Source organism: Centrocercus urophasianus, unplaced genomic scaffold, assembly GCF_019232065.1.
Source record: "Centrocercus urophasianus isolate 14NV4802_14NV808 unplaced genomic scaffold, USGS_Curo_1.0 seq_18, whole genome shotgun sequence".
Classification (NCBI taxonomy): domain Eukaryota; kingdom Metazoa; phylum Chordata; class Aves; order Galliformes; family Phasianidae; genus Centrocercus; species Centrocercus urophasianus.
In genome coordinates, this window is record NW_024884733.1 from 20,904,527 (window position 1) to 20,923,466 (window position 18,940).

Consider the following 18,940-nt stretch of genomic DNA (forward strand, 5'->3'; position numbering starts at 1 on the left):
GTGAGCCGATAACTGCAGCATCTGACATTTGTCACTGAGCTCTCAGAGCACTTCAGGAGTAAAATTCTGGCAAATGGATTTGGGTTGTGGAGAAAAAGACAGGAAAATAAAGTTGAGGGACGAGATGTTCAGCTTCCAGGTAGCGGCAGGTAGCCTGTGCCCCTCACACCTCCAGGTCCTCGTGTGAGAATGTGGCTTTGCCTTATGTCCACTCTGCTTTATGGCTGTACTTTAAAGGAGCATCAATATGTTAACATAAAGGTTAATATGAATATGCTGTGCAACATGAGGTGGGGGTACAGCCAGAGGGTTTTCTTGTGTTTCTCATTAATGTGAGGCATGCACTATCCACCACTGAGTGGAGCCTGAGGAGCTGGGCTGAAGAGTGTATTTTTGCTTTTCACAGTTCTATTAAAAAAGAAGAAATGTCTTATTTCAGGAAGTCTGGGGTTTCTTGGGACCAAAGGGACAATTTAGCTGGATATCTTCGCATGCTGTGGTTTTGCAGTTTGTAAACACTCGTCCTATAAACCTCAGCGAGCATCAGCCACGATCCTAGTCGCTCTCAGGGATAACAAAACCTCAGCCTGTACCGCCGCGGCACCCAGAGCGAGTCGATTCGGTTCGATGCGCTCGACGCTCGCTTAGCCATGCCTGTTGCTCTACCCGAGGGGCGGGGCGAGCGGGGCGGGGCGGAACCTCCCGCGATTTTCGCGCCTGCGGAGCGGCGCGCGCGTCCCGTCGCTCACCTTCCCGCCCTCCTGGCCTTGTGCCGGCCGTTACCATCCCCCCCCCCAACCCCTCCGTGAGGCAATGGTGAGTGCGGGGCGGGCGGCGGTTTTGGGCGGCTGAACCCTCCGCTCCGCGCGCGCCTTCATGCAGTGTGCTGTGCCCTTCTTACAGCGCAGGAGCCTGGCCCCCAGTCAACTGGCCAAGAGGAAGGCAGGCGGCGAGGAGGAGGACGGCGAGTGGCGGCCGCCGGCGGTGAGTGAGGGGCTGCTGGGCGGTAGCGGAACAGGCTCGCCCGTAGTTGCTGGGTGCTGCTGGTTCTGCCTTTGGGCAGTTGAGGTGTGTGGTGCTCAGGGATGCTCAGCTGGCTCTGAGCTGCGGTTGGGCGCTCACTGACCGTGACAGCGATCTCGCCAGCTGCTCACAGGCTTTGCCTTGGTGCTGTTTTTCAGATTCAAAAGAGGCAGAAGGCAGGCAGTGAGGCGGAGAGTGGAGACTGCTTCAGATCGCCGTTCCGGAAGCCATTGACACAACTGACCAACAGGCTTCTCTGCCTGGACAGCAGCCAGCATGTGAGTGGGCATCCCTGCCGGCTCGTGGTGGTGGGTGAGCTGCACGTGGAGCTTGTTGACCAGCACAGTCCATACTCTTCTGTGGGCCAATTTATCCCGGGTGTTATGGAGGGGTCATATGTGGTTCTTTGGAAGGATCTTCACTTGCTCCTGCTGTTGTGAAGGGGATGTGGTGGGAGTCCTTGGGTGTTGACAGATGTGGGAAGCTCCTCTGATATAGGTGGCTCAAGTGCTGTCTATTTGTTCACCGAGCTTTCAAAGAAGCCCAGAGAAGATGGAGATGAAGTTGTCTGAGATGGGACGTAGTGTACTTTAGAGCTAACCTAGCTCTTTCACAGGAGAGAATTGCTTGACTGAGTTACCTTAAGGTTAAGGAGAACGTAACTGTGTTTAAAGAATTGAATACTGTCAGTGGATTTAAGTAGATGGAGTTATGAAAATAAATGTCATGCATTAGAAAACTTAAACAGTTTTGTAAAGTGGAGTAGGGAGCAGGAGCGGTTCTGTTTTGTTACTTTCTTCCTTTTGCACATAGAAAATAATTGGGGTTGGCTGGAGCTTGAACAGTTTAAACAGAGGAACCCTTGGCACTGGGCAAAAATGAGTTCTTAAAATGTATTTTAGACTTGCTGTCTTGAGCAATCTCTGACTTCAAACTTCTGAAGCATGTGCTTTCTCTCTGAATTCTTAGGAGGCTTTTATCCGCAGCATTTTGTCCAAACCCTTCAAAGTCCCCATTCCAAATTATAAAGGTAAGATGACGAGGTTTAATAATTATCTGTGTTGTCTGACTCTGGGGAAACGTGATGGTTTGGCCTGTCAAATGTACCTGCGGGGATTAGTGTTATTTTTTGGAGTGATGACATATGTTCCAGAAATCCTGACTTAATTCTGATAGAAAAATACTAGCATATTAGCAAAATCTTCATATTTTTTTCTAGTGTTTTGTTTGGATAATCCTACATTTCAGAACTGGGTTTTGTATTCTTGCAGCTGTGTGTTTGATGTAGTGCCAGAAGGTGGTACGCCACATTGCAAATACAGAAGCAAGATGAATTCTAAGCCATGGAAGAATATAATCTAAAAAATATCTAAATTGTGCTAACAGACTGAAGGCCAGGGTGAAAAAGACAGTATGTGCCAGTTCTCTTTCTATTTTACTTGGTTTGTTGAGTCTCAAGGTGATCTTCAAAACAAGGGTAACTCTGAACTTCAAAGCCTCAGCTGGTTTTGAATCAGGCAGCACATGATCCCAGAAACAAATGGGACTTTTCGTCTCCTTCTTCCCCTTCACCCTCCAGCTGAAAAACTGAAGGACGGGACCGTTTCACTCAAACATTAGTCATAAAATATGTCTCTAGACACATTCAGCAGGTGCTGAATATGAAACAGCTAGTCACAGAAGAGTTTGTTTGCCCTAGTTCTTATTTGATGGAGAAGTAGACTTGTCAAGAGACTGAAACAGAGCTGTAACTGCAGAGGCTTCTTTTTATGGCTGTTACTTTTCTCTCTAAACTGGGAGATGAGATTGTTTCGTTTACTTTCTTCGTGTGGAGGCATTGTCCCAGCCTGTGGTACACTGTTGTTTTGCAAGGAGTTTCAGCAGGTGGCAGGGGATTAACTCTGCTCCATTTTTTCCCAAGCATAATCACTCCTGGGAGCATAGTTGTCTCCCAGGACTCAGATGAGTCTTTGAGCTGGGTTTTGACACAAGCAGTTTTTATACATGTTCTTTCTATGTTCATCTCTATTCCTAACTGTGACATCAAAATATAACATCAGGAAGAGAGACTTGTCCTTATTTTCTTCTTTTCAGAGAAATTGGCTCCTGTGCCCAACATCTGCTATTGCTCAGGAGAGAGCAAATAATTCTCTAGACTAGGTAATGGCAGTGTGAGTCTGACTATGATACTGTAGAACTCCATTACTTTTACAGGCCTCGTTCTGATATTATACAAAAGATAGAATTCTTGCAAAGCCTTGGTTAGATGATCCAAAAAGAGGTTTTGACCCAGTATGTACAATATACATGGAAATGTATTTGTTGAGCTGCCAAAGCTCAAGTGTGTCCTTGAACCTTGCTTGTCTTTCAAAAAAGTAAAAGAATCACTGTGAGTGGAACAAGGAGTGGTAGCAGCTGTGGTGCCCAAGTGAAGCTGAGAGGAACACTTTGCCTTGGATCTAGCATGGCATAGAATCCTTAGAGTTGGAAGGGACCATTGCAGGTTATCTAGTCCAACTCCCTGCAGTGAACAGGGACACTTACATCTAGATCAAGTTGCCCAGAGTCTGATCCATCACCCTGCAAGTTAGTGTATGCTCTTGTATGCCAGCATTTCTGGCATCTGCTGCACTGAGTTATTCCGAATTTACTGCATCCAGCATGGTGGGCAGTGCCACTGCTCCATCTTTCTCTCTGCTCTTTCTTTCCTGCAGTAGAGCAGTGTGTGCTGGCAACGCAGTCTGCAACGGTTGCCTTCTCCACCTTAGCGCTGTATGCAATTAATTCAGCATTTCTAAACTTAATCAGATGCTTCTGCAAGTCTCTGCTTTCTTCAGCAGGATGTTGTTCTTTGAGTTGTGCTTTTGTTTGCTTTCAGGGCCGACGGGCTTGCGGGCTTTGGGTATTAAACGGGCAGGGCTGAGGAGTTCTCTCCACGATCCTTTTGAGGAAGGAGCTCTGGTTCTGTACGAGCCCCCACTGCTGAGTGCCCACGAGCAGCTGAAAATAGACAAGTGAGTCAATACCTGGCGCACATGCTTCAGCTCTGACCTCCTTGTATGTGTATGTTTGTGTGCTTTCTTCCCACATGTGTCTGAGCTGGGCTCTGAACATCAAGGGAAGCTTGGTTCCAAGTATTCTGCCACTGAATTGTTGCAGGTATGGTAACGATCAAAGGAAAGCATGTACCCATGCCAGATTGTTTACTTTCTTCCACAGGCTGTTTGATCTTCCACTCGTCAAAAATATAAGCATGATGCACGGAATAAGGATGCATGCATGGATAAGCTGTTTAGGAAATCTTACGGATCAGTTTGAAGTCAGGATACATCAGCATCTAGAGACAGCCAGAGGGAGATGACTGACAGTCAAATGCTAATCTGCCTAATGGTTTTTATTGTTAAATAGTTTCTTCTGTGCCCTCTTTTTCTTTTTTTTTTGACTGAGAAGAGCTATTAGCTGGATCTTAGATGAAGGAGGTGTTCCTTGATTTACTCTCTTCATTAATGCAATTACACCAATGTTAATGAGACTAAGAAAATATTGGCTCTTAAAATACCTCTCTATAAGATGTTCTGCCCTTGTTTTAACCGCAGCTCGGCTATTGGTTTCATTGACATTTCAGATTGTAAATCAGGCCTGTGTAACTCCATTCCAGAATTGAATTAATCCTTTTTTCACTTTCATTGATAGTTGATTCTCTTACTTCACAGAGAAGCCCTCAGAATAGCAGTGAGATTAAAAAAAACCAACAAACAGAAACCCTTAACTAAGCATATGCTGGACTGAGTACATTAATCATAGCCTTTACCTTTACTGTCTCCTGCAGGGATAAAGTGCCTGTGCATGTTGTGGTGGATCCTGTCCTCAGTCGTGTTTTACGGCCTCATCAGAGAGAAGTAAGTTTTCTGCTGGAACACGAGGCTGTGGTTGGTGAACTTGGTGCATTTCAGAAAGGTGCAGGCCTCTGCTGGAATTGTAACCCAATAACCCTGAGGTCTGCATAGGCTGTCTAACAGACTGGCATGTTGCAAACATAAGGTGAAACATTTGTTCTAAACACCATTTTAGAAGCGCGAATGCTGAAATATTGTATCCTGTCCTAAACAAGAGGGGTGTGCTGGAAGTCTTACAACAGCCCTGTTTGTCCTTAAAAATGGGGGAATTTATTGTTTTCTAGTGGGCAAGAACTTTTTTCCTCTTTTCTTGCCTCTGATCTAGCAGAGTCAGAGCATTCCCAGCCTACACACAGTACTGCCTAATGCAGAAGTTTGTTCTCTGCAGGCTTGTAGGTTAGATCAGCTTATAGTGGAAATCTGGGAATTTGTGGGCATATGTGCACTGGTTGCATAGGTCTTTTAAAGCATGTTGGCTTGATTTTATGTCACCAGTGATGCCCTAGGAAATTACTAGATTCTGCAAAGAGATGGGATTTTACAAAGTAAGGGTTAAAAGTTCAGACTTTGCTTGAAATCTGTCGATGTAGCTCTTCAGACTGGAACTCTGTGAAAGGTGATAGGATGTAATTGCAGTAAATTTTCTTCTTGTGTTCAGGGCAGATTGTGCAGCACTGTTTTGTTGATCACCAGAATCCGTTGGACCTGCAGTGTCTGCCTTGATACACAGCAAAGTTCTCTCTGGTACTCTTATAGTATGAGGTGGTGTCCTACTTCAGTGTATTTTATTCAGAGATTACCTTTTGTAGTTGAAAACTGTAAGTGACCTAAGTGGACTTGGAGTTTACCAGTGGAATTTGCTTTTTCTGTCACAACATGTGGAACATCACAGTACAGAAGCAGCTGGAATTAATCCACAAATGTCTAGTGTAGGTATGTGCAGAGTTTTAAGTTTATCACAAATGCAGTATGTAAGCCTAGAGGCAGCACAGGTAAGAGCTGTTGTTGCTGATCTTTGAGCTGAACAGGTCAAGCTGTATGTATTGCTGTATGGGAGATTGTCAGATGGCACTTTAGCAGCCTACAGCACTCTCCTGGTTTGTGCTTTTATCTCAGAGTTGATACTTAACCTGTGAGCCATTATAATGCTGGCCTCTGGCTACATAGCTGGAGGGACTCTGTGTTGTGTAAGATGCTGCCTGCTGGCACTTTTGTCAAGTACTGATAGTTACGGAGGTGTCCTGGGCACATTGTTTTTTGACAGCTGGATATCTGCAATAGCAGTCTCTGTTCTAGTCTGACTGATCAGTCTTTGCTTGCTGAGATTCCTCTGCTGTTTTGTTTTGATTTTCCGGTTGCTGTCAGGCTGTTTTGCGGCCTTGTTCTTTGTCGTGTCACTGGGAGGTTACTGAACTAGATCCCCAGCCAAATTCTTCTTTTTAGTTAGTAATATATTTGATAATTGTTCAGCTGGCTTAAATGAATGAGCCTAAGAAAGAAATGAAATGACTTGGAAATTTAAGTGGTTTATCTTCCAGTCTTGTGTAGTAGAACATAAAGGCTGTGTTCAGGCTGTATCTGTCACTCCTAGTTTGGTTGACGTTATGGGGATCTTGGCCATTGCCAGGACAGTGCCCCAGGTTTTCTTTGACTCTATCATCACATGATAGAACACCTCGCAGACTTTTTTTCTGCTTTCATCTGTCTTGGTGATGTTGTCAGAGCCTAGCAACCAGGCTGAGCGCTTCCATCACGCGATGAGCAATAACCTCAGCCCTGTTTCTTCTCTGAAGTTAAATCTGGTTTGCTCTTTGTGTCCCCAGGTGGTTCTTTGCTTCTAGGTGGAGACAATGAGAGCTGCTGGGGGTGTCCTGGGGGTTAATGAAGGAGTAGAAACAGGTCTGGACATTCCATTGGGTGTTTTTAAGATGTTTAACGTGTTTGCACTGATTGACGCAGGTTAGCTAATGGCTTCAGCCTTAACTAGTTTAGTTAGGGTAGAAATTCCTGGGGATTCTAAGTCAGGAAACTAGTTACAACAGTGCAGTTAATGCATAGTATGGTTTTGTATGTGTTTTGAAGTGTGTGTCATCACCAGCAGTGTTTTTCCGGACCAGATGTGGCCATGTTTTAGCTGTGTCTCGGCTGATTTCCCTCTGTCTCATTAGAATGCGTGTCTCTTGGGATCTGCTATACAAATTTGCTGTTTGTTGTAATATCAGTCCTGTGCATTGCAGTAATAAAGCTCTAATGAAGTTGTCATTCTGTGAATGTCCCCATCCTGCTATAAGAGAACAATTTCTTGGCAGGGAGTGAAATTCCTCTGGGACTGCGTGACGAGCCGGCGTATTCCTGGGAGTCATGGCTGTATCATGGCAGATGAGATGGGGCTGGGCAAAACCCTGCAGTGCATCACTCTGATGTGGACGCTTCTCCGGCAGAGTCCAGACTGCAAGCCTGAAATCGAGAAAGCCATGGTGGTGTCTCCCTCCAGCCTGGTGAGAAACTGGTACAACGAAGTAGAGAAATGGCTGGGGGGAAGGATTCAGCCACTGGCCATTGATGGAGGCTCCAAAGAAGAGATTGACCGAAAACTAGGTACAGAAATGTTTGCAAATGGTGTGGTTGGCTGGTTTGGAGTGAAACCTCTAATTGGAAGAAGCTTACAGCAGCTGAAGGGAATGTTTCCGAGTAGTTGTTAGAGCTCTGGGGGCTGACAAGAGTGAAATTCTCTTTTCTAACATGTTTAGATCAGATCATTGCATTTTTGATAAAAGTTCTCTTTTGGAATAATCCAAGTCCATTTGTGCCCTTAAGTTGAGGCAGTTCCTGTGTGTCATCTTTCTTCCAGACTGAAGCTAGGGTGGGAGTGAGCAGAGGTGGGAGGGAGTGGAAATGGGAGCAGCTGTGGGGAATGGAGCATGGATATATTTGGAATCAGCTCTTTGTCAGCAACCAACAGCACTGAAACAAACAGAAAGGTTTTCCTGGATGTTTAAAAGTTGATTTTTACTGCAGAGTTTGGAGCCTTTTCCATTACTGTTTTCATCATCCTTTTCCTACTTTCCACCCACAGTTGGCTTTATGAACCAACGCGGCCTGCGAGTGCCTTCACCCATCCTGATCATCTCCTATGAGACCTTCCGACTCCATGCTGAGGCACTACAGAAGGGCAGCGTTGGCCTGGTCATATGTGATGAGGTATGGTTAAATCTCTAAGGAGAATCGATTCCTGATGTTTTCTTGAATTTCAGGCAGAAGTGGCCCAACTTTCTGAAAAGGCAGGGAGTGAGGATGGAGGTGTCAAGCAAGGTTTGCCTGTGGAGAGCACCCATTTCAGTTTGAGAGGCTATGGGTACCCAGCTTGTTCTTGGTGGGTGAGCCTGAATGAGAAACTGTTCTCAGAAGCTGAAATAGGAGAAGAAATAATCAATAAAAAAAATGAAGTGGTGGTAAGTATCTTAGTTCCCTGGAAGAATGGAGACACGTACACCTACCTTGGAGTGTAATATGTAGAGAAAGAAGATTCACCACCTATCTGTGACTCTGAAAAAGCCCTTGCTCTGTTGGATCCTTGCTGATCTTTTTTGTTTGTCCAGCAGTCCCAAGACATCTGTTCCCTTAGCATACAGTGGGTGAAAGTGGCCTGCTCTTTGGAGTTAAAAACTCAGGAGAATTTATCTGTGGTTGTAGGGGAGTTTGAAGGTTCAGCTGCAGCAGGACCCTCTTCCCAGTGTAGCATGCTGCCTGGAGTGGAGGTAGGAGATCTGGATAAGGAGGCCCTTTCTGCTGCTTGTTCAAGGACTGACCTGGCTCACTGACTGCTGGGATCTAGCTTTGCCTTGCCTGGTTTTCAAGCTAAGCTTTCACATGTCTGAACTTGAGTTTTTCTTTTTGCTTTATCATTCTATATTTGTGATTACAGATAGTGAGAGACAGAGATGTTCTTGAGGAGAAAAGCAAATAACCTATGCCTCCTTGAAATAATGTAGCTGGAGGTCTCAGTGTGTGTCCCCTGTGGCTCTTTAGATTTGTTAGAAAGTGGTGCCACCCAGCGGTTTGGTTCTTCATGTGCTGGTATGGCACTGAGAGGGACTTGGACATCAGGACTGTGATGGATGGCTCCCATTCACCATTTATGCTGCAAGTCTGTGGCTGCCTATACTTATCAGTGCCCCTGGAACAGGACCAGCAGCTGAGAGCACAGGTCCTTGGCTCTGCATTTTCCCTATGTTTCAGCCTGTAATAAGCATTTCTTCACTTACACTTTGTCCTGCAGCATAAGAATAAGAGCTACTTTTTCCCAGGTTGTGTTTTGCAGCACTTAATGGAGTTTTGTTTGTCATCCTTTAGGAATCAGAGGTGTCAATAGTCCCAAGTATTTGTATATAGAGCATCAATATATTTGGAAAATAAAGCAGATTTTAAATGTTCTTATCTTAATTTTATTTGTTTCACTCTTGTTTGTGGGGTTGGTATTTTGTTTGTTGTCTTTGATTTCTTATAATTAGAACTCATGATTGTCAGTATTTTCATGGCAGGTTCTTTTCCTTGGGTGTGACTCACATGTTCCTAGCCTGGGAAGCTTGTAATGGAAATGGTATTTCTCCTCATGTAATTGCTCCAGATTTCCCACCAGTTTCTTACCTTTAAAGGAAGTCACAACACCTGAATACAGGAAAGACACTTATTCTACTCTGAACAGATGAAAAGCTGTGAGGTGCTTTGTCACAAATACAACATGTGTTGATGATGGTCTCGAAGCTGCTTCCCATCAAGGCCACTGGATTTTTCAACTACATTCTTTTTTTCTTTTTCTAAGGGACACAGACTGAAGAACTCTGAAAACCAAACGTACCAAGCTCTGAACAGCTTAAATACACCTCGAAGAGTCCTTATCTCGGGTACTCCCATCCAGAATGACTTGCTTGAATATTTCAGCCTGGTGCATTTCGTTAATTCTGGCATCCTAGGTGAGAAAAATGAATGTGTGAGGCATGAGAAAGGGGGAAATTAATGGCAAGGCTTCCTCTGGTTACCAGTGCTAGTGAAAGGAGCAATCAAAAAGTTAAAGAAAGGAAAGGCTGTGTACAGATTGGAGACTTAGTCTCCTTCAGAGAGTCCAGAAAGTCTATGTCATGGTCTCCTGTTCCAGAGGCTGTACAGAATTGGAGCTCTGTTTCAATTTAAAGTATGGATGTCAAACATGTTTTAAGAGTATTAATTATTAAGATAAGATGAACATGTGGTCCTGAGTACTGTGTGGTTGATCTCCAGTAGCTGTACTGATCAACCAGAATGTGTGGGGCTAGGAGTGTCTCTGATAATGTGCACTTTGAGGTACTGCAGGAGTTGCTGAGCAGGAAGATCTGGCTCAAAATAGTGCTTCCCACAGTGCTTACAGCCTACAGTAAATTTAGAAATCTAAGCCAGGTACAATTCCTTTGTGGGAGAGGCTCTGGAAAAAAAGGGTTTTACATGACATATTCCTTGTACTCTTAACAGAGGTAGCCTGGAAAATGTGCTTTTTCCTTTTCTCTCTGTTGTGTTCATTTGGATTAGGAGTTTGAAGTGACATTTGCAAGGTAGAATGGTGTACCTTAAGGCAGAGCAAACAAAGCCCAAATCTTTGGTAGTCTGCCATCCTGCTCTCAAATATATTGAGAAAAATTTGAGGATAATGTATAATCTTAACTCCAAATTCTAGACCGTGACTTTTGTGTTTTGTGTTTGTATGATGTGGCAGTTTGGTGGTTTTATTTTTCTTTGATAAGGGAGGCCTGTGAGTCTGGGGTTGAAAAGAACCTGAAAGAGGGACACTGTTTATTGTGTTTTCAGGGGAATTGGAGCTAGATGATCTTTAAGATCCCTTCCAACCCAAGCCATTCTATGATTCAGGATCGAACACCTTCTATAGTTGCTGGTAACTGACTAGAATATCCTGCCTCTGGCTCCTAAGCTCTGTTTGTTTTTGAGAAGCAGAATAGCTTTTGCATTCTCTCCTACATCTTTGGGTTAGAAGCAGGTCTGCTGCTTTCTGGTGTGAAGCAGCTTGTCTTTATCGAGACGTAATTTTTCTGTCAAGGACTGAGAATAAACTGATCTGTAAATCATTTATTTGCTGCATCTTGTCACCCACCTTTGTGTCAGACTTGGGAATCCTGTCAAAAAGGCTTCTCATTAATTCTAGTGCATGTACAACTCTTGTTAAACACCTAGTCATCAGATTCTCAGCCTTAAAAGCAACTTTTGGGCCGTGTTTCTCAAGGGAAGGGTGAGATGTGGTGGTACATGTTCTGCATCTGCTTTTTCCTTGTTTTCAGCTTTTTTTTTCCTTTCTTATTTGATGTGACTTTTTTTCTCTCAACCTGTGCTTTGGACACAGATTAACTCCCCTGTACTTGCAGTTCTTTCTCTTTGAGATGAGATTAATATTATAAATACTTCTACCAGAGCCGTATGCATGTAGTGGTCACTTTTCTCTGTCTCAGCCTGTAACCAGTAGTAAGCAACTGATTAGAGACCATTTTGGAAAGGGCACATAATTTCTGCACTGTTGCTGACAAGGATACAAATTCTGAGAGTAAAACTGTAACTGGAATGAAAGCAAAAGCAGTACATGCCTGATAGGACTCAGGTTTAACTACATTTGAATGACCTTTGGCAGTGCAGCATTGTTAGAATTAAAAAATAATCTCAAGTTGTACAGATTTGCCAGCCATGTTTAAATCTTTCCTGGCTAGAAAGAAAACCAAATCCTACTGATGGGGCAAGAGTTTGTATTATCTGCTGGGCCTCTTGTTTATGGCATGATAGCTGGGGCTGTGGGGATGTTGATCGAAGGTTATTTGGTAGTAGCTGTCACTTTCTCATTTTTCATTTCTGTTTGTGCAGGGACTGCACAGGAATTTAAAAGACATTTTGAATTGCCTATCTTGAAAGGCAGAGATGCAGACGCAAGTGAAGCTGAACGACAGAAAGGAGAAGAGAGGCTTAAAGAGCTGATCAGCATTGTGAACAGGTGAACTTCATCCCTCTTCTCTTTGCAGAGGTTTTGCATAAACCCTTGATGCATGAATGTCTTCCAAAAAGCAAGTTGTAGCTGTAACAAATATCTTGCTAGCTAAGACTGTTCAGCAAGTGATTATGCAAGTGTTTATTGCCTTAAGAAATCTACATAGTATGTAGCTCTAGTCTGAAAAGTAGCATATCAAAATGGCACAGTTAGTTGCAGTCACTCCCAAACAAACATGCTCAGATATGAATCACAATTTTACTCTTATGTTTGTTTTCTTTTGGTATCTAATAGTCAGGTAGCATTCTTTTATTTGTGCTAATTTAACTGCAGTGTGTAGACTGGGTTGGACTGCAGACCATCCGGACCAGGTGTGAGCAGCAAAGGATGAGGAGTATTGTTCAGTTCATTGATGATAGCCAGGTCACAGAAGAGTTCAGCTCATACTTTCACAGCTGTGTTGGCTTTGTAGAGCTAACGGGATTAGAATACTAGCATCAGAAATGTGACTTCTGATCCCTAAGGAGCACCTCTGTGAAGTAAAATGTCATCTATCTTCTCTGATTTTTGATAATTCCTTAAATATGTTTTGTTTTCTGTTGATTAATAGAACCAGTGCATCCACATCTGCTGACAATCACTGACCCTAAAGAACTCTTACTAGAAACTCCTTTGTATTCTTAGCATTGCAGGTGTTATCATTTCTTTTTCTTTCTTTTATTTTTTTTTTTTTAATTAAATCTGAGCTGTTGCTACCATCACAAATACAATACAGCAGTTCATAGTCATGGTAAATGAAATTTCACATTGAGTATAGCCTGTCTGTAGAGATAGCCATGACCTTGGCTCAGATTGGCTTGCAAAACTCTTAAGACAAGAAATAGTTTTGGAGAAGAGGTTGTTTTTCTATCAGGCACATTATTTCTTTAGCTTATCAAAAAAGGATGTAAAAGTGTGTTCAGGAATGCTTGTACCTGGCTGTTGAGATCTGTGTCCTTCTCTTTACCCTCCTACAGTCTTAGCAGACAAATAGAGAAGATGAATCACACTGGCAATATCAAGAGAATTGGCAGAAGCTAAGTAGGGCTTTCAAGTGAGACAGTGATCCAAAGATATGTGGTATCACAGGCGTGGGGCCGAAAGGCTCTGGATAAGGCACATAATCCATCTTGATGTATTGAAGCAGAGGATGTTAGACCTAAAGCATCTGTTTGTGTAATCCTCACAGAGCACTGGAGACCTCACAAATGCTCAGGACACCTTTTCCAAAGCATCACTGTCTTTGTGCTTCGAAAACGCTCTTAATATGTAACCTAAATCTTCCTTATGGCTGCGTAAGCCTGTGTCTTTTCATCCCACTGCTTATGTGTTTGAAGACCAGATTATTCCTTTCTTTAACAACCTCTGACAGATTCTGGGGCTGTCGTATATCCCTGGTGTCTTCTGTGGATTTTGTAACCTCATGTTTTTGATGTCTCTTGGCAGAACTGGGTCTTTACATCTTTTTCTTATTTTGGTTGCTCTTCCCCCCCCCCCCCAGTTCTTTTCATATTTTCTGAAGTATGGTAGAACTATTCTGCAGGGCACCTTTAGAACCCTAAAGGATGTGCCCTGAGCTCAAATCTTGGACCAGAATGAACCTATCTTGATTGAAGGTGACTGATAAGTTACTTGGGAATCTGACTGCTTGTACTGTGTGCTGAGAGTATTGTGTGTGGTGGCTGAATCCTTTCCTTGTTTGCTGCCCATGCCACTGGTCTGGTGTTGCTCCGCTGTTGAAAATGCTGTTGGTAGTTGAGAAAGGGCTGAATTTCTCTGCTAGGGAACTGGGCTTTGATAGCTGTGATCATTCTTTACCCCTCCAAGTCTCATGAATAGCAGCTGGGAGCCTCACAAAGATGGCAGGCTATTCCAGTTTCTGTATAATGAGGTAACGTGGGTGCTTAGTGTGGATGGTGGGTGTCCAGCCTTTGCCACATGTTTGATTGTCACAGACGTTTGGAGATTAGATGTCAAAACTTTGTGTTAGACATGAATAACATTGATTAAATGGAGTTTCTTATGTCATTTAAGCATCTGATTTTCATTTCCCTCCTTGCAGGTGTTTAATCCGAAGAACTTCAGACATTCTCTCCAAATACCTGCCGGTGAAGATAGAGCAGGTGGTCTGCTGCAGGTACTGGGAAGTATGTGTGTTGCCTGAGAGAGGGGAGGAGCAACTCAATAGCTGCAAAAAGCCCTGAATTCTATGCTTGGGTGACTGTTTCCTTCTAGGAATGAGATTGTAACCATCAGCATTATGTTGCTTTTCCACCTCAAGCTGGGGTGGCCAACTCAGAGCTGATGGTTTTGCCAAGTGACTGGCATGCTTTGTGCAGCTGTGGGGCAGCAGATCCCTGGACTGTGCAGAGTATCTGTGAACTTTTCTTCCAGCTCTGAGCTGAAATAACAACATTGCACCATCAGTCATAGAAGCAGTTTTTAGGTTGTTTGGGATGTAGCTAAAAAAGTTGTGTGCTCAAGTTAAAAATGAAACCACGGTATGGAGGAGGAAAGATGGTGGTGGTGGTGGTAGAGTGACTGCAGGGCTCTTACTCTTTTTCAGACTGACACCTTTGCAGGCTGAGCTGTACAAGAACTTCCTGAAGCAAGCCAAGCCAGTGGAGGAGCTGAAGGAGGGCAAGATCAATGTGTCATCTCTCTCTTCCATCACTTCCCTGAAGAAGCTCTGCAATCGTGAGTTGTTCCACTCGGGTAAAGGGTTTGGTTTTTATGCTGTTGGTGGATTTTTGGGTCTTCAGTGTGCACTCCAACAGACTTTGAGTTGTTTGTTCTCCAGATCCTGCTCTTATTTATGATAAGTGTGTGGAAGAAGAAGAAGGTTTTATGGGAGCCCTGGATTTGTTCCCTGCTGGCTACAGTACCAAATCTGTGGAGCCTCAGCTTTCAGGTACTGTGGAGCTCAATAGTAGAGATGTTCTGCCTAATAAGCAATCATGAGAGTATGTCTAGTGTACTGTTAAGCGACCCTTCCAAGGTCAGGAATTTGGAACTTCTGTTCTAGCTTGCTTTCTTCTTTCCTTTTTATCTAGGAAAGATGCTGGTTTTGGACTACATCCTTGCTGTTACAAAAAGCACCAGTAACGACAAGGTGGTTTTAGTGTCTAACTACACTCAGACACTGGACCTATTTGAAAAGCTCTGCAGGAACAGAAGGTTTGTCTTTGGGCTTTATTTGTCTAATCTTGCAAGGCTGTACTTGCAGCCTACACTGCAAAAGAAACTGGCTATTTTTAAAGTTCTTGTCAGCAGGAACTTCTGACCTGTAATGTACCTCAGATGTTCCTGAATTGGAACTAACATGGCTTGTGTTCTGGCTACTGAGATTACTTGGCAGAAAAGTTTTGGCCCCTATGCAAAAGCTCTTAAAGCTTTGTTGCAAGGCAGTTTGTGGAAGGTTTTTTCTCTTATGGGTAGGATGCTTTAAAGGTCAGAGCAGTGAAATTGCAGTGTTGTATATTCTAGGTATTTGTATGTCCGGCTGGACGGCACCATGTCCATTAAGAAGAGAGCAAAGATTGTGGAGCGATTTAACAGCCCCTCAGTAAGTAGAACCGAACAGATAAGGGCAGTTTTCCTGCCTCTTCTCGGAGTGTGAGTAAAAGTGTTGGATGCCTCTGTTGTTTAATCCAAACCTGCCTTTCTCCGCAGAGCCCTGAGTTTATCTTCATGTTAAGCAGCAAAGCAGGTGGTTGTGGTTTGAATTTGATTGGGGCTAACAGACTGGTTATGTTTGACCCAGACTGGAATCCAGCTAATGATGAACAGGCCATGGCTCGTGTGTGGCGGGATGGCCAGAAGAAGACCTGCTACATCTATCGACTGCTTTCAGTGAGTCTTTATCCTCTCCTCCTCTGCATGGGGTTCTTGGTGCTAACCCAGGCTGCAGCAGATGTAATTGGGACCAGAAGAGAGACAGCCCTTTTGTATCAGTAACCAAGACTGAGTGGAACTCGGTTGCTTCCTACCTTTAGATGTACTGCCATGAAAAACAATGAGTTCTAAGCTGGAATGATCATTATTTCAGGCCTTGATTTCTAATAATGTTTGGCTTCTGAGAAATAGAAATGATTGAGGCTTTCCAGGTAACATTCTTTTTTGAAATCATTAAGTCATCTGACTTCTTTAATCTTGTGGGTTGTCTGATGCTGAAGTTGCTGCTTTCCAGTCGGGCTGTGGTCTGTTGTGGCTGGGCAGATATCTACTTAAAAAGTGACTACATTCCCAGAACTGCAGAAGCTTTTGAAATGGGGCTACCAGTTAATAGGGAGATGCTTTGTAAGGAGAACAATGAAGATGACAAGTACTAGTACTTTTCAGACTTGGGGGTTGGAGATTCATGATCCTGGAGGTCCCTTCCAACTCTGGCCATTCTGTGATTTCAGGCTACTGCTGTAGCAGTTTGTCAGGGAGTGTCAGTGATTACTGCTCAGAAATGTCTTCTATGTGCTTTTGTTTACCTTCCCCTTTCAGTTCCCTTTAACTTTATCTAGTTAAGGATGACTTTTTTTCTTTAAACTTGTGATCCTTGATAAATTATGATTTGACTTTGACAAAACATCTATATCTCAGTTGGATCCACTCCTGTGGCCACAGTGAAAGGCAAGAGAAGCAGTGTTGGGCTAGATCAGTAACAAAAAGGGAAATGGTCAGAGTGCAGCTCTGCCTCTCATCTGTATACTGGTCTGATGGGACACTCTGTGGTCCTGACTGCTGCTTGATCTCTGATGCTTTCCCAGCATAGTGTTCTGCACTGGCATCCAACTATGCTTCATCTCTGACCTTCTTTTCTGTAGACAGGGACCATAGAGGAGAAAATATTTCAACGCCAGACCCACAAGAAGGCACTCAGTAGCTGTGTGGTGGATGAAGAGCAGGATGTAGAGAGACACTTCTCGCTTGGGGAGCTCAAGGAGCTGTTTGCATTGAATGAGACCACCACCAGTGACACCCATGACAAGTGAGTATGTGATACAGTAATGGCTGGGGTCAGCAAAGAACTCCAAGCTTGGTTTAGCGATTCAGAGGTTCCTTAGCTAGCAGGAGGAAGTTCAAGAGGGAGGGCCTCAAGTGTCTCTACTTCTGAACCTGTTAATCATCTAAAGATTAACACTTCCTTGCTGTCTTCCTTTTTGTTGTGTTAGAAAAGCTGCCCTGGCTGAACAAGTGAGCAAGGCATGTTGTTGACTGTGCTTGAAGGCTGTGAAATACTGCAGTTAATGAACAGCTCTGAGCAAATTTTCCTTTGAAGTTGCTGGAGCTCTTTGCCAGTACTGCTCCTGGTAGTGTGACTGGCTTCCAAATGCCAAGATACTGAGCTACTTCTAAGGCCAGGGCTATTCCATCTGCTAAGAACTGATGAGGCCAACTCAGGTACTTCTCTAGGGGCTCAAGTCATAGGCTCTGTTGTTTGCCCTTCTGTGCTCCCCAGGCCCCCAAGACCAGAAAGAGGACGGGGAGTGCAGGAAAATGCTTCACTGAGAAGGTTGCTAAGATTCTTAATTCAAGCAAGAATTGACAAAGATAAGCTTTAAGCTGACTCAAAGCTTAGGTCTGTACAGGTCTGTGTGGCAACAAACCTTGCCGGCAGGACTGATGTTCCTTCTCTCCTTGTACAGCTGCTCAGCAGGGCATCTGCTAGGCAGTCTGAGCACAAGTCAGTGGCTGTGGCAGGAATTGGGATGGAGCAGCTTGGAGCATGGCACTCTCCTTTGAGCTCAGCAAGCCTGACACAGTGCTGAGGATGTTTGTGTTAGCAGTGGGGACGATCACTCAAGATCTTTAAATGTTCCTCACTTTCAAGAGAAGTCATCCTGAACTTTGGGCCTTGCTGTCCTTTTCCTACCTTGCTGGAAGTTGTGGGGAACACCATTGGAAACAAAATGGAGGTTTTCACAATGTTTTTTTTCCCCCCTACCAGTCAGATGTGCCAGAGAGTGGTTGTGTGTTTCAATAAAGCATGGTAGCAATTCATCCTTTCTGAAATCCACTCAGTGGTGTAGGTGACAGGGGGAGTCAACCCAGATGTTATTGGGCTGTATTTTTAACACCTAAGCAGAGAAGAAACCGTGCACTGATTTTGTTCCAGGATCAAGTGTCGTCGCTGTGTGAACGGCCACCAAGTACGGCCACCTCCTGAAGGGTCTGACTGCACCTCTGACCTCTCCCAGTGGAACCACTCTGCTGATAAGCGGGGCCTGCAGGACTCTGTGCTGAAGGCTGCGTGGGATGCTGCTGTCACCTTCACTTTTCATCACCACTCCCATGAGGAGCAGCGAGGGATTCCCTAACAGGTTACTGTCCCCTGTGGGGGCGAGGGCAGGCTGCTGGGGCAGTCTTTAATCCCTTTCAAGGAAAGGGGCAGTGGATAGCAGAACAATGCTGGATTTGTTGTGTGGCTGTGGGGCAGCAGAACAGCATGGTTCCTGAGAGGCTGGAATGCCCTTAGCATTGGTCAGTTTCTGCTGCAACAGCAGTGAGTTCATCGCTTTGTCAATGCTGCTGTGTCTTATACCTGAGAAGCAGCATAGTGGCAATAACTAGAGGTTGTGTGCTAGATCAGATTCAGTGCTGGTTCTTGTGCCGTGCCTTCTACTCAGCAAAATTCTGCCTTCAGGTTTATGATAAGCCTGCAGTTTTAGAGCACTTGATATGCAGTCACACTTTTTTATTGGCAGCTGTGACTTCCAGCTTCATTTGAAAATGTGCAGGTTCCATTTCTGTCACAAAATATGAAACTCAGTTCATTATTCAGGATCAAGAGACTCTGTGCCAAAAACATCCTCAGCTTTTATGTTCAGCATCTCACCTTCACACACAGACAGTGGAAAATCGGGCTCCAGTTTGGTCACTACATTTTTAAAACTACTTGCTGTATTACGGGTGGGATCCCCACATCTGGCAAAGTGTTTTAATTAAGTCACATTAAAACCCAGTAATAAAATTC

The 18,940-nt window shown here is 44.1% G+C and overlaps 1 protein-coding gene across 3 annotated transcripts; it reads left to right on the forward strand.

The window, feature by feature from the left end:
• Positions 1-731: 731 nt before the first annotated feature.
• On the forward strand, positions 732-18,938 carry RAD54L (RAD54 like). Of its 3 annotated transcripts, XM_042819707.1 has the most exons (18): positions 732-816; positions 904-984; positions 1,182-1,301; positions 1,993-2,053; positions 3,902-4,037; positions 4,853-4,922; positions 7,229-7,517; positions 7,996-8,120; positions 9,742-9,892; positions 11,814-11,940; positions 14,036-14,110; positions 14,540-14,670; positions 14,774-14,884; positions 15,027-15,150; positions 15,460-15,538; positions 15,646-15,825; positions 16,791-16,954; positions 18,083-18,938. In XM_042819707.1, the coding sequence occupies exons 1-18, from the start codon at positions 814-816 to the stop codon at positions 18,282-18,284; spliced, it is 2,229 nt and encodes a 742-aa protein (XP_042675641.1). In that variant the 5' UTR covers positions 732-813; the 3' UTR covers positions 18,285-18,938. The 3 variants fall into 3 exon arrangements, with proteins under 3 accessions (XP_042675641.1, XP_042675643.1, XP_042675642.1); XM_042819709.1 differs by lacking the exon at positions 18,083-18,938 and having other exon boundaries at positions 15,737-15,825; positions 16,791-16,893; XM_042819708.1 differs by lacking the exons at positions 732-816; positions 904-984; positions 1,182-1,301; positions 1,993-2,053; positions 3,902-4,037 and adding an exon at positions 4,057-4,182.
• The last annotated feature ends 2 nt before the right edge of the window (positions 18,939-18,940 follow it).

Excerpts from the sequence above, each read along its gene's own strand:
- RAD54L (XM_042819707.1), top strand. Across the intron at positions 985-1,181 it reads GCGAGTGGCGGCCGCCGGCG|ATTCAAAAGAGGCAGAAGGC; the intron begins GTGAGTGAGGGG and ends GCTGTTTTTCAG. Across the intron at positions 14,885-15,026 it reads TGTGGAGCCTCAGCTTTCAG|GAAAGATGCTGGTTTTGGAC; the intron begins GTACTGTGGAGC and ends CTTTTTATCTAG.